The sequence below is a fragment of the Echiichthys vipera genome, assembly GCF_963691815.1.
Source record: "Echiichthys vipera genome assembly, chromosome: 16".
NCBI classification, from domain to species: domain Eukaryota; kingdom Metazoa; phylum Chordata; class Actinopteri; order Perciformes; family Trachinidae; genus Echiichthys; species Echiichthys vipera.
The window spans coordinates 7,864,944-7,880,255 of NC_139841.1; the positions used below are offsets into that span (position 1 = coordinate 7,864,944).

At 41.5% G+C, this 15,312-nt stretch overlaps 1 protein-coding gene across 1 annotated transcript in view; it reads right to left on the reverse strand.

Moving 5' to 3' along the window:
• Positions 1-1,370: 1,370 nt before the first annotated feature.
• Positions 1,371-15,312, reverse strand: part of LOC310958332 (ephrin-A5b-like) — a 75,331-nt gene continuing 61,389 nt past the window's right edge. The window contains exons 2-5 of the mRNA XM_083929232.1: positions 10,254-10,546; positions 2,593-2,658; positions 2,387-2,467; positions 1,371-2,087 (exon numbers count right to left, since the gene is read on the reverse strand). Coding sequence (XP_083785358.1) covers positions 1,963-2,087; positions 2,387-2,467; positions 2,593-2,658; positions 10,254-10,546 — 565 coding nt within the window. The 3' untranslated portion in view covers positions 1,371-1,962. The remainder of the gene's footprint in view (positions 2,088-2,386; positions 2,468-2,592; positions 2,659-10,253; positions 10,547-15,312) is intronic.

Sequence of the window (15,312 nt, forward strand, 5' to 3'; positions counted from 1 at the left end):
TGCAAGAATGGAGTTTAAGTTGAATAGATAGCAGATAAATACATTTTAAAAAGCTAAATGCTCATCAGATGATAGCCGATGGGTTCCAAGATTCCATTTCAGCATTTTTTTCTCGCCACACTGTTTACCTGCATCCAAACAAAGCCTGCTCAAATGTAATCGGTACAAACCAGAACACTTCCAGTATCCTGTCCTGTTGCCTACAGATTCTGCATTCATATGCACATATCTGTTCATACACATTAATTGTTAATAGTCGAGCTGGGAAAATATGTTTACCGCATGTCCTGCTTGGAAAATATGACTATTGATCTCAGCAGGAGCACTACAAAGCTTCACACCTTTTTCTCCTTCTCTTTCCCTTTCAGGTCCAACAGTGCAGAGTTTCAGTTTGCCCTGAGAGAACAGGACACCTCGCTCTGTTTATTCCATCTCTGCTGGTGGTCGATTTTTCATTCCAGAAATAACCGGTACGAGGGTGCCCCCGGTGTATTTTCTGTACACACGCCACTTTACACGACATCAAAGAGGGCAACTGAATCATACACCACCCCCTCGTCCCTGCCCCACACACACTACCACCTGTCTCACTGAAACATCTTTAGCCACAGAAAACTTGTGCTGCTTTATTAGAGGAAGAGTAACCCTCCTGATTAAAATCGTTTTACCTCATGTTAGGCATGGACACATCCCTGAACTTTGTAGGAAATTTGTCTCTATTTACAACAGCTGTGTTATGACAGTGATTCACAAAAGCAATAGTGTAATAGTAAAAGTACATTTGTGACATTTTTAATGACAAAATCGAAACACAAATATTCTACGATTTCTACACCCTGATAACACATCAGACTTTTTTTTTTTTCTTCCTGGACTTTGTTAAAAACAATTAAAAGACCATCATCAGCCATCAATGCAAACAGATACATAAACTGTACTCAGTGTTTTTGTATGATTGTATCAAAAGAATTGTGTAATATGAACTAACTTAATGGGTGTTTTGTATTGCCTTTCTACTTACAGACTAAACCAGAACATAAAAAAAAGCACGAGGACTTCACAATAAATAGGAAAATACATTTTGCCTGGCAAAATACCGTATCCACTTCTACACTCCGTTCAAATATTTTACTGTACACCCGTGTTGGCTGCTACTATTGAATTAGGTGATTTATTTAAAAAACAAACACATTAATCGATCATTAAATTGGCCTTATCCCAACGCTAAAAGAAGAGTGCTTCTTTAAATCTTTTTTTTTTTTTTTTTAAACTCTCAACAAGGGTCTTCCACAGTCTGAGAAGATGCATCCTACTCCTTTGTAACCTGAGAGGAAGGTTAAGCCCCGCCCCGTACCCTCACGCCCCTTGGCAAAAATCCACTAGCAACAATATCATTTTCATTTCCGTTGGCCTGTATGTGATGCGTCGCTCCCGAATCTTCTTCATAACCTTTTCTACAATGGTGTGTGATTTAATCATGTTACATGTCAGGGGTTACGTGATGTTTTCCTTAACACAAAAAAAAATGTTAAACGTCTGTAAACTTTTGAGGGATCCTGCTGGGCCTCTTTGCCATTCAAGCTGAAGAGTGTACTGATTGTGTAGTTTGTCTCGTGTGTGTGTGTGTGTGTGTGTGTATGTGTGTGTTTGAAAGCATGTATGTGTGCTTGTTTTTAACGTATAATATCTGCGTACTGTGAAAGGTAGCGAGGTGAACAAGTAAGAGACGCCTCCTTCACCTCGACAATCAGCACCCACCAGAAAGTCAAGAATCACGCTAGTTGGCAAGTCAAAAAACAATGAAGGCTTCAGTGTCGAAGTCTCTTCCTCTCTCTTTTCAAGGAGAGAGATCGTCAGTGTTTTTATTTAAAAAAGTGCTCCTTGAGGGGAGGGGTTGCAGGGTAGGGTGGCCCATGGTCCAATCAGGACAGTCCATTCCTTTGGGATTCCTCGCACTGGCCGCTATAAAGACAAGATGGCAGCCAGGAGTATGAGGGCGGAGCTGAGCTGGAGGACTGAAGTCTGGCACCGACCGACGGAGTTCACATCCCTTCGAGCAGGCTCTGGTGACTCGTGACCGATGCCGTCTGCAGGGAAAGGGATGAAAATGATCATTGATGGTTCGCGTAGCTTAGCAGAAAGACTAGAAACACTTATTTTGATTAACATCTGCAGATTATATATTTGTTACAGCTGTATTTAACAGAGTTATTTTGTATGTATTTAAAAATAATGGTTCATGATTATACTAATAGTATACACTAAATGTCATATCAATTCATGAATCATGACGCATGAAATGAAAGAAATTTCGGAAGGAAAAGAAAAGAATATTATCAGCAGACACAACACACATAAACATAATGTACTGTGTATTCCCACTAACCTCTGGGTTCTAGGGAGTTGTGACTGTTGTCCTCAAAACCGACCCCTTCCTGCTCGGTCCCAGGGCTTTTCACACAATTGTCTTTGAAAAACAAAGAGGAGAGAGGATATGCGAAGATTAGAGAATGCCAACGTCACTCGTCCACAACCTGATCACAAGCTGGTGCACAACCGAACGGCAGAGTAGACTCAACAATTTCGACTCACTTTGAGGCCTGACAAAGACTTTGAGTCGCAGGCAGCTCCTTCTTCCTTTGTCGTCAGTGATAGAGGCTGTGGAGACATAGCGCAGGATTTAAGAACAAACCACTTTAAACACACTTTTACATTTCACAATACCCTCCTCGATATAATCTAGGTGTGTGATCATGGCAGTTGTTGTATTGTGCTCAAAAATGAAATCATTATTCATCTGTCTCGGCAAACAAACAGATTTTTCAGAACAAATGACATTAGAACATTTTCATTTGATAAACTTCACTTCCATATTCTACTTTATAAACATACAGTATACAGGAAATAGCTGTAAATGCAGAAACTTTTTAATTAAACACAAATCAAACTCTAAAGAGTCAGCATTGAACCGTATAACCTCTAGTTCTTTTAGAATAGCTTTAGAATAGCTTTAGAACATTGATTATCTTAGTTAGACAAAACAAAGGATTCTGTAAAAAACAAGATGTTTATATTTCTCAAGGTAAGGGATAGAAAAAAAAGTGTTTTGCTATTGATACAGAAACACAGATATCGTATCACATGAGTGTCATAAAATGACCAAGATGTAGCCATTTAAATTTGTACATCTATACATCTGTACATCTATCATATTTTTTCTATCCATCGATAATATATAATCACAGGTAAAGGACAAATTTCCCCCTGGGACAATAAAGTATATCTAATTATCTTAAGGATAACAACAAGATATACTTTATTGATAGACAACCAATGCAATATCTTGGACACTTCCCCTTATATTTTTTGCCTTTTCTGGTCTAATTTGACAACTTCAGCTTCTAAAGTCTCCTTTTCTTAACTGCAGTATGAATATAATGCAGATCTTGAAAGACGAGACACTATACGTTGGACCCCTCCCAATCATACAGTATTTACGGACAGGAGGGAATTTTTCATAGTTCTAGGATCATAGCTTTTTTTAACCTTTTTAGCTTCTAATTCAGAGTGCGTACTCTCCCAGCACAAGAGGAACCTTGAGTAACGTAAGTGTGTTGATTGGTTAAAAAAATTAGCGGATTAGGTACCAGAAACTGCTATTTCAGATAACCTGTTAGCCGCCCAGACAAGAGAAGCTTGTAACAAAACACGGTCAAATTGACTGACAGTGAAGTCCAGAAATTCCGGGAATTTTTGTGCATATGATTTGGGAATGTCCAGAGGTTCTCAAGTTTTGGAAATGTGTCTCATCATGTCTATCACTAATCATGGAACGCACTGTACCATGTTTTCCGTTGATTTTGCTTTTGAATGATGACTCTCTATTAACATTTTCTTTTCAACAAAGGCAAGTATGGCTGGTTGGATTACATTGGGAGGCGCCGCAGTCTCTTCAGAGACAACAATGGCTTTCCTGCGTTTTTGGACATTCTCAACATGGAACAGTCGGTTGCAAGATCACTGTGCAAAACCAAAAAATTGTGATGTTTTAGTTGATGCCGCGGAAAGGGTAAAAAATGTTCCTATAATGGATTATTTGTCTGCAAGTCCTGTGGGTGGGAGGGGTTGAGGGAGGTTATGGTTTGTCTTATGTGCTGTTGTGTGTTGTATGTATGTTTGTATGTACAGTATGTTATAAATCAATACAAATTTGTTAAAAAAAAAAGACACAAGATCTGTAATTCTCGAATGAGTTCTATTGTTCACAGTTCTTTTCAGGAAGTCCCCATAATTGTTTAGTCCAAAAACACCTTAAGATTGCCATGTCCTTAGGCCAAGTCACGACTCCTAATGTGCATCTCGAAAAATATAGTGTAGTCTGCTTTCGAGCCTAAGTTGTGTGGCCCTAGTTTTGCAAACCCACTCAATATTCACTTCAAAACTTCATCTGAAATCTACCTTCATTCATAAACATCAGCGAAACAGTAGAAATGAACAATCTGACAAGGTCGATTGTTCCTCCACCAGAGGTATTCCACACTTATCTCCTTTAAATACAATCTGAAGAGCTGTATCTCGCCTACACAACTCCCCTCTCATCCTGATGTGAAAGCCTTTCTGCTCCATATTTCATGATTTGAAACAACTCAATGTCACCTTCATATTTCCAAGTCTAATTCAGCCAGGGGCAGTCATTTCTGCAGATGAGTGGCATGCTGTAATGCTCACCTACAAAATCTAATTTCCTCTGGTTCCTGATTGTAAAAAGCAAAGATTAAAAACTTTTGTGTGGGCTGCTGAGATTGTTTTGCAGAGCTAACAAAACTAATTAGTTTTCAAGTAGTGCAAGGGACCAGGTCGCTAATAGAGGACTCAGGGTGTCTCCAGCTGTGACGAATGACTTCAACTGCTGTCTGCACTTTTGTCAAGAACATTTTTATGTTTGGTCTGACCCTATGTTCATCCCACTATCGATTTCTCTTTCCTTTTTCTGACTTTTCACATGGGCCTCAATGCTCTGACCTCTGTCATTTCCTGCTGCCTGCCAAGTCTCTTAAACTGCTTTTATTCTGACCACACACAACCTGGAGTGCATTAGTATATCCCTGACTGTGTGATGGGTATGTATTCCTATGCACACACGTATGTAGTTGTGGATGCATCTGTGCGCAGATGTGTCCGTAGTTTGTCCACAGACACTTCTCTATCCTTCCACCCAGACGCTCTGTGTGATGGACTCTGGCCGTGCGGGCATTTCTGATAAAAGTAGACCACGTCAGTGTTTCCACTGTTGCAGATGACTCTGGCTCTTATTTCAAAAGGCACTTTATCAGATGCCGTGCGGCTTGGAGAGGAGATAAAAATCATCTTTAAAACTTCACCATGAGAGGAATATTGGAAGTGAAGCAGCAGAGGGAGGAAATAAATGAGAGAGAATCGTTGTCACTCAAGCTGCTTCTGTCTGTGTCAGCAGGTATCGAGTAACTTACCTCACGACTCGACGGTGGCTGGAACAGACGGGAGAACTCGATGTCTCAGTAGCTGTCTCTGAACTCGTCTGGCCAGCAGCCCGTCTTTGTCTTTCTTTATGCCTCTTATGTTCATTCTGTTTCCTTCTCCTCGTTATCACGCTCTAACTTTCTTTTACTGCTATAAAAAAATGCACTTCTGCACTCTTGCACGAACATCTTGAGGGGCAGATATATCAAGACATATTATAGGACAAAGAAAGCTCTGAACGCGCACGTTCAATTAATCTTACGAAGTGATTGGGATCAGGGTGACATAACTGTCTACAAGAGGCTGTAGAAGGCTTGTTTTAAAGCTAGCGTTTACTAGAATGAAGGTATTGTCATCTTGCTGATAAAAGGGCTAGTTAGGTTTATTTTGGTGAGGGAAAAACTGGCATTGCCATTTTTAAAGGGGTCCCTTGACATCTGACCTCAAGATATCTGAATGAAAATGTGTTCTATATGTACCCAAGAGTTTCCCTTACATACATGTCCACTTCATGCTAATCCCATGCAGTTTGGGGGAAAGGAACGTGCAGTTTTTTTCTCATGCAGTACAGATGTGTTATTTTCGCCTATTCTAAAATGTATTTGAATATTTCTGCATACTTGGGTCTTGGGATTGCATAAATTTGGTCTGACTAGAAAGCTGAGACTCTTGAGGATTCAATGAGCCCAATTGTATTTATGTGTGATGTTAGTACCCATAGTAACCATTTCATGAGGATGAGAGTTTAAAAAAAAAAGAAAAATACTTGAGCTCACTGCATAAAATAAGATACATTTTGGTAGAACATGAAAATATTAAACAACGGTAAGCTAATTAGGCCTAAATACATTTATTCTGTATTTGAAAGTTCAAGCCACGCAATATCTACTTGGAAAAATGTTGATACAAATGTGGAACCACTTTAGTCCATAAAATGACACAACGTAGCGAAACATGTCCGTCACAAGTTCACTTATTTGTCAATAAGGGCAGTTTTTTATGTTCTTCAGAATCTGCTTAAGTCTGTATTAATTTACTACAAGTAGCTGCTACAGGCAGACTTTACTTTTTCTTTGCAGTGCAGAAATATATGCTGGCAAATGTAACCTTCCAGTTGAATTGTCACAATTGGGGCGACTGTGGCTCAGTGGGAGAGTGGATCGTCCTCCATTCGGGAGATTGGTAGCTCGATCCCCACCTCCACATGTCGAAGTGTTCTTGGGCAAGACACTGAACCCCGAATTGCTCTCTGTGCTGCCCATGCGTGTGTAAATGTGGTGTGAATGGTTACATTAGATTAGATGGTATGTAGATGTCCACTGCCATCAGTGCTAATGTCTGTGTGAATGGGTGAATGTGACAAACACTGTGAAAGCGCCTTGAGTAGTCAGAAGAGTGGAAAGGCGCTATATAAGTACAAGTCCATTTACCATGGTCATTATTCAGTTGAGTTATTTGCTTGTGTTTTTTGGTTTTTATATCTTATATCCTTCATCCTCCAAAGTGTGTTCTTGTCTGTCCTAGTTACAGCTTTGAACATTGCAGAATCTTTTCTTCCTTCTTTCTCTATTTTTCAATCTTGTTCTTCAACTTTTTTGTGACATTGTGTCATCTCATTTTCTCACCCTCTTTCTCTACTCAAACCACCTCCCCTTCACAGATTCCAATGCACACACAATTACCCAACTGTCTCTCTCCCTTTCTCTCATGTCTGCCACTGAGGTCAGAGTCTGGGTTTTCTATCCTCGAGCAACACAGCCGTGCTTCACCGTGACTGTAACTCCAGCTCTGCCTGCAACTCTAAACCCAGCGTAAGTCAGGTCATCCGGCCTCCGTCTCACCATGACAACGGGAAACCTTTCGGTCACACGTTCAGCCATGTGCTGCGGGACTCGTGATCACAGCTATGGCACTTTTGGGACTGGCAACACATATCACAGATCACTAAACAGGCTGGGATGCCTGTGTAAGGCCAGGATTTGGTGTGACTGTGAGGTAAATTAGACAGATCCTGATTTGAAATACTGTGGGATCACATGTTTTTCTTGTGATGATCAGTTTATCTTGGGGAACAAAGCCCTTTGTCTTTGCTTCAGCCGTGAAAAGCTAAAGGGAAACTGTTGGGGCACTGTGCTGGTGGGGTTCATGTCATTATCAATGTAGATCTGCACTGGCTGTACGGAGCGGGACTCGGGCGAGGGCTTTACAGGGAGACAGTCATCTCTCTCACACAGGGAGAGCCAGACTCTCAACTGTCTCCTCTGAAAATTGGATTTCTATCCCCTGAGATTAGGATCAGGCTTTCCCCGCTCCGCTGAGGCTCTATTAGAAAAACACGCGCCCTCTGAGGCTACGAGAAGCTCGCAGCACAGACCTCATCGTCATCTCTGTGACCTTTGACCTTCCAGGACCAGCCGCAATACTGATCCCACACCAGGGCGGCTTTCCTCCGGGTGTTTGTCTGTCTGCCAGACGGGCAGGCCCTTAGCCAACTGCAGGTGTCATCTATTTGACGTGGCCCCACGCTCGCTCCCCCCAACCGCCTGGGGCGAATGATGATCACCACAGAGGAGGACAAAGGAGTGTCTGTCTTCATTGAGACAAGCAGACATGAATCCCCCTTCAGTGTGTCATTTACATGTCCACTTTACAGAATCCAAAACCATATTATATGTACAACACTGGTATTAACTATCAGCTATTGTTAGGCTTTGTTTGAGAAAGTCAACATGTGATTTGACACTGACACCAGCAGCTGAAAACATATTTTGCTGTAACAAAGCTTCCTCCATGGCCAAAAAACTACTCAATGCTGCTTAAATCACTGTAACCATGAAGTATTCTGAATTTGCTACAAGTACTGATTCTGATTACCTTCTCCTCCACAGCAACCACAACATAAATTGGAATATGCTATGGATGGCCACAACATAAATCTATAGAATTGTTCCATTATCTATGTGAAGCAAGTCTTTCTACGTGGAGGAACGGTTCAGAGAAAACTTCAGACAAAAAGGTCTTGGTATTTTCCCAGAAGTGTCTCTGTCTTTTTTATTTCATTCCCTGCTCAGATCATGTGTTCTCAGAGGGGAAAAAGGTGTCTTTAGTGAAGGATCTGATGGATCACTCATGAATCTGAGGCAGTGAGAGATGGACCATATGGCCTGAAACTGCTCGAAGCCATATGGACTGTCTCTCTGCCCTTCTCTCTTTTTCTCTCTCTGGATGATCCATCATCATCAAAGTTTACAAGAACATCGTTTTCACTGAGTTTCACATCAACCAGAGCCAACTTAACAAATGAAGCTGAATTAGGCAATCTAGGATTTTTCTTATCAGCATCCAAGGAATTGCAGCAGCATCAACAATTCTCTGGCACGACTAGTAGCACACCACAATTTCCCTAAACAATACAACCGCATTTATGCAACAGAGTCGAGAAGACGAGCCAACGGACACAGAAATCCAACAGAAATATCTACTGTAGTGCAGGCTTTAGATTTGGTTGAACTCGCATGAGGACGATCTTGCTGATAGTTTGATGGCTCGCACACCATCCAAGATTAGTTAGACGGAAGTGTTGAAAGACGCGAGAACAAATTCTCCAGTGCCTGATATTTTAGCACCTAACTACTTTTTATTATTTAATATATTACATATAATCTTTCTTGTGATCTTAAACTACACTGAATTTCATTATAAATGCACCAAACTTCATTTTAGCTTCTAGCACACGTCGCAAAGGTTCCAAAGAAACTAAATGTGTCATGATGGAATTAAGAAGTATATCCTGGTCCAAATGGTTAAATCAGAGACCAGTGATAGACACCAAATCCTGATTTGCATGTCAACACAAAAACACCCTCTGAAATTGATCAGATGAGCCAAAGTGTGTGTGTCTTTAAATTAATTCAGAGTTTTAGGCAACTTTCTGAAACATACACACATCTGCTTTGGGTCTGGAGGTAAGGCTGAAAAGTTACTTCAGAAAGCAGACAACTTTCTCCTTACTTCCCCCTATCCAGTCATCAGTCTCTTTGGATTTGATATCTTTATTTTGTACTTTGTTGTAAAACCAATAATTGCCTATCTTTTCACTGACTCTTGCACTTCTTAAGATAAAATTCCTCTTACCAGTGTCAGCTAAATATCAAAAATCTACCATGGAGATCATTGTATCCCCTTTAGTCCCTCACTTCTGCCCCTGCAGGGCACTGACTTCACTTATGAAAACATTACTTCCCAGCTGTTTGTTTTCCCGAGTCTTCTCGCAAGGAGCAGAAAGCTGAGCCCAGCCAGGAAGCAACAAAAGACACTTCAGACAAGACCTTAACAGTAGAGATGTTTTGCTCCCTCTGGCTTGTATTTTGGCTTGGTCTTCATTCCAAGGACTTGCGAAACAAAACCCGAACATTGCTGGTGTGTTTTTGCAAGATTCCAAGATGAAATTGATTGATCGATCTTCTAGTATAACTCTAGTTAAAGCTGGGTATCATTATAAACTTTTCTTTGCTATAGTGCTGAGGTTCAGCACTGATACCAAAACATTACTTTTTCATTAACAAACGAAGATAAAGTGCTTGTACAAACCTGATTTAAGTCAGAAATGATCTACCCAAAAAGTAGAATAATAAATAAATATAATAATAAATAAACCTTCAGTATATGACAGTTTTCAATACTGTGGTATGTATCAAGAGTACAATTTTTCTGTAATTTCTGTAAATGATACAGTGAGGTAAGTGCATACTCACAGATATAATAATACTCTCTGCCAGGGCGAAACTCAAAGCCTAGGGAGAAGGGAGTAAAGAGCTGGAACTTCTCTGAGAACTTCAGCGGGCCATTGGGCGACACAGGCCTGTTGCACTCCCAGCGTTTGAAGCCCTTGGCGGTATGGTCGCAGGAGCTGTAGCCGTCATAGTTCACCATGTAGAGAATGTAGCGCTCGGCCCGATCATCAGAGACAGGGCTTATATAGTGCGGACAGTAGACATCAAGGTAGTCGTTGATGCAGACGTCGATGTGGTAATCACCCCGGTAAAACCTGAAAGAGAGAGAGAAGAGGGACATGTGAATATGTGCGTTGTGCAGAATAATATCAAATCTGCGTATATGTTCACTCCTGTAAATGCTGCTTTCAATTCATTTATTTTTGTTGACCATGTTAGGTCTTGCAATTAAATATTCTTCCTCTAAGACTTCTACTTCTCGGGTTTTACCAACTGAAGTTTTCAAGAAGGAAAGTACTGAACTGAACTCCAGTGAATTCGGTAATCAACTTGTTTGGGCCGCCTGTCAATATTGATGTAGCCCGGTGCTAAGGCTTGTAGCATTGTAAAATATTCTTCTTAAATAAACTCCAGGTTCACCAACTACGTTGTTGGTGCTTCATTTTGTGTGTAGGGACTCTTCATGCTACCGCAGAGGTTTGGTGTCATTTTGAGGGGTATTAGTGGTAAAAAAATGCTGTGCTGATCAACATCTCTTTGGGTTTTCTCTGTTAATAGCTGATTAATAAAAAAACTCTCAATGGCTTATTTGATGTATATTCATGCCGAAAAAGAGCACAGGGTCCATTAATGCTGGACTTACACTTTAAGGTACCCTATTGAGGGTTTTTTTCCAGCTCTATGGAGCAATGTTTTTCATGTTTGGGTCCCCATTTTGTTTTTCAAACATAAGCATGTGGGTGATGGGAAGCTTATACCTGCCAGTGGTTTCACACCATTCCCATGATTGACAGGTGGTGTTAACACGCCAAGAAACACAGCAATGTGCTGGCAAAGGGCAGGAAAGAAGAAAGACTGCTAACAAAGACAACACTGATGCGAACAATGCTTCAAAAAATCATCTTTGTTTTGAGGAGAGCAGTGCATTTGCATTTGTTAGACCTCAACGATACACAAAGTGCTTTGGTCTTTTAAGTCTATGAAAAGATACAAAGATGCTTTGAAAGATACGTTAATAAAATCATGTTTGCATTTACACCAAAGAAGCATGTGAGCACTTCTACTTACGTGACTGAATTTAACTGTGTTCATAATCCACATTGAGGGCAGTTTTCTTTATGTCAGCAATACATGTATTTGAATGAATCTATTATTAGTGAGGCAACTGTTCTATATGTTTATTTTTTGAAACAGTAATTACCTCAATAACATCATGCGATCACTCATCTTGACCCTTTTAATGATTTATTTACTTAATGAGAATCTGCTGAGCATGCATGTTCTCTCTACTGCAAACCTGCTTTGTGTTTTCTAGGCGTCTAACATCCAGATTCCCTGAAGCAGTGCTTTGCTCAAGGGTACAACAATAGCAGCTGTTTAAGAGGGAGGATAGTTACTGGTTGATTTGTTTGGGGAGTCTCTCGCCATCACGCTCCTCAATGATGCATTCTCCAAAGAGTTATGAGTGCTCCAAACACTTGATGACAAGAGATGATACTTTGGGTATCTTAGCGAAGCCACAGCTGAAAAAAAAGCTCCCGTGGGTGCTTTGGAAACTGAGGCTGCACTGTGAGAGACACATTCAGGCTACGGCTCTGGTTTTGTTTACAGGATCTCATCATGTCAGTCTCAATCATCCCGGGCCTCTTGTGAGACTCCACCGACTCCCCCCTGCAACACAGAAACCTCTTACGACACACGCTAGTCAGTCCTAAGCCATATATCAATGTTGGTGCTCAGCAGCGATGACTTATGCTGGTGCTGAAATTAAAGTCCCCTAGCGTTACAGGGCTAATCCCCTGGTTAGCATGTGCCTTTAGCAGCTTTAGGAGGATCCCTCTGCAGGATGAGATTTTCATTAGCCCAATATGACAGCTTGATGTAGGAGTCCCTCGTGAAATCTCAGAGTCTGGGAAAGTGAGGCCTGTTCTCAGGACTTGCCTTGAAACAGCCCCGTTATTTTTCGCCTGGTGTTTACTGTAAAACGAGTGGACAGGAGAAGGGGGGAAAAACGTGCAGCGGCGAGATATGCCAGGTATTCATTCCTGGGGAGAGTGATTGGAAACATATATTCCCATAGGCGGCGTATAAGGTTGCATTTCTGAGGCTTTTAGCGGAGACAGATTAGGCTTGGACGGCCGGCTGGTTGTGTCTCTATAGCTGCTAATGGCCCGCGGTTCAGTGTCACTGACATTCTGCGGATGTCTTTAATACTCAATCTCTGTTCATTGACACAGTGAAGTTCGTCAGGGGAGACCGGCCAGAGACCGCGTTGGAACATGCAGCAGGCTGATGATCCGATATGGGTGAACTCACCAGAGCACCGCAGGGGTTTTTACCCTGACGTTTCAGCGGGCCTCGCTGGCCACGGATCAGATATTACACATACTCTTGCTCCTTTGACGAGGGAATGAGAGTAACAATCAGCTGATCTGAGGCCAGGTGAGACAAGGAGGGAGGGATTGAGATGCAGCTGTTACCGCTGACACATACATGTTGGGGAGGGTCGTGAGTAGCATAAAAGGAGGTGTGTGCTTGCCGTGGCCTGCTGGGGATATCATGTTGTTGTTACACAGATTGTAAATGTGCTGCAGGATTAGTGGCCATCCTACTGGGTTTGCAGGGCCCACAAATCAGCGGATGTGTGGATGTGTATGCGTGATACTAGGATGTGTGGGTGTCTTACGGCTTCTGCAGTCATATTCTAATCTTTTTCTCTAATTATAGTCTGGTCAAACGTGAAACCAAAGCCCTTGTTTTCTCTCCCCGTTTTTTCCCTTCAGCACCAGCTGAGCGCTTTGGCTCCAGGCAGGCACAGCATGGCCTTCCTCAGCCTCTAGTTTCAGAGCTGTTCACTGATATTATGACTACCAGGGGTCAACCGGCTCCACAGTATCATGTACTCAGCCAGAAGGACTGTGGGGTTGCCTGCTTTGTCCTCTTGTGTATTTACTAAGCCTTAAATGTTAGCTTCAACCTGGCAAGTGTCAGCGGCTGTCAATCAAACCTGACCCAGGGGTAACAGTTAAGACTAGTCAGGATTAAGCAGAGTTTGTAACTAAAGCCTTTGTGAGAGAGACGTGGAAAATAGTTGGTGAAAGTCATGATGACCCTTTTCAAAATTGAATACTTGTATTACTATGCGTCCATATAGTGTCTGGAGTGTGAACAGAGTTGACTCCTGGCATCAACACCGAATTATAATCAGACTCCAGTCACCACATCTGATTGGATTACACTTCTACACTCAATAGAAATATTTACGTGCTTCAGAGAAGAAAAAATCAAAACAGTACAGTGGCCTCCAGCAGGCTTTACATGAAGTTTCATAATGGTGTTGCTCTAGACATTAAAACTACTTCCTGCCAAAGAAATAGTTCCTTCAGAAAGGCTGACAGTGAGTATCTGGATAGAGATGCTTTTTTATGAAAGGACAAGTTGCCCTTGAATTTCAATTGCAATTTTTTGGTCCTCCATTGTAGTGTGGTAAAGGCACAAATCTCAACAATGGACCTGCACGGCTGAATACCACTACAGGTACGTGAGGCAATAGGAAGGGAAATGCGTAGTAGAAGTCATCAAGACAACTATACTGAGAGCACAGTAACCACTCATGACATGGCCAAACTGTGATTTAGGTCCTGCTGGAAAGATGGTTCGAATCCAGTCTAAACATTATTGTCACAAAAGATCAAAACAGACAAATTACTACAGTAGAGGGGTGGATATCACCACTGATTTCCCCATTGCATTCTGATTCACAAGGTCCCAGTACAATTTGATTTTTGATATGATTAAATGTTGATTCTATTGGGGATATTTCAGTTACAAAACTAATTTTGCTTTGATATGAAAGAGATTCTCAGATAACTAATGCTGTAAATTATACAAAGAACCCTCAAACTCTGGTGCATAATTAAAAATATTCATGTTTACATTATGAATTGACCCCAAAGCAGTTGCATTAATGTCCTTCTTATTTAACATGAACACACCACAGCAGTCACCAATAATGTGCAACTCTAAGACTCTACAGTCAGTGAGTACTGAGTGACATTTTCATTCAGATATCTTGAGGACAGAGGTCAAGTGTTTGAAAATGGCCATGTCAGTTTTCCCCTTTCCAAAATGTAGCCTAATTTTGGAGCGTTAAAATCTTGGCATGCTAGCTAGTAAGGGAGGGGGTTACCCTCCATCACTAGCTAGCATGCCAAGATTTTTTGATTTTATGAATCGATATCCAATTGATCTGAATTGGAAAATGGATATTTTAAACCCAGCCCTAAATATCAGCAGGTAAGGGTTGCACCTATGGCTGAGGGCAACATCTCACATCCCTGTCTGCCTGCGATGAGTTTCTCATTCCTACCTTGGAAGCATATGTTTTTTCCCCTCCATCTATGATCACTTCACCAGACATGAATTTGCATTGCAGTTCTGAAGAGGGTCAAATGTGGCCAAACATATGCAGCAAAGAGGCTGCGTAAATCAAGAATATGGACTGTAGGTGTTTGTTACAAAAGACGATAAAATGAACAGCGAGAGCAGCAACAGATGATCCAGATGGTTGCCAGATGGAGGCTATAAGGATGTTGCTGAGTGGCTGAAATGAAATATTGATAAGACACAGAGCCATAAACACAGAGCCTGACTCAAGATGTGGTGGAATAGATGACATTTTATCTCTCAATGTGTTCTGGTTTCTCCTTTTGAGAAGCCTGACCAAAGATTTTCTCCTGCTGATCTCCGTCCTGATCTGTATTATCTGTACCCGGAGACTCTGAGAGCATCCGTCACCCCCACCCCCTCCCAGGGGCCGGACTGAAGCGTGAGAAAGTTTCATTAATTTACCAAGCTATAA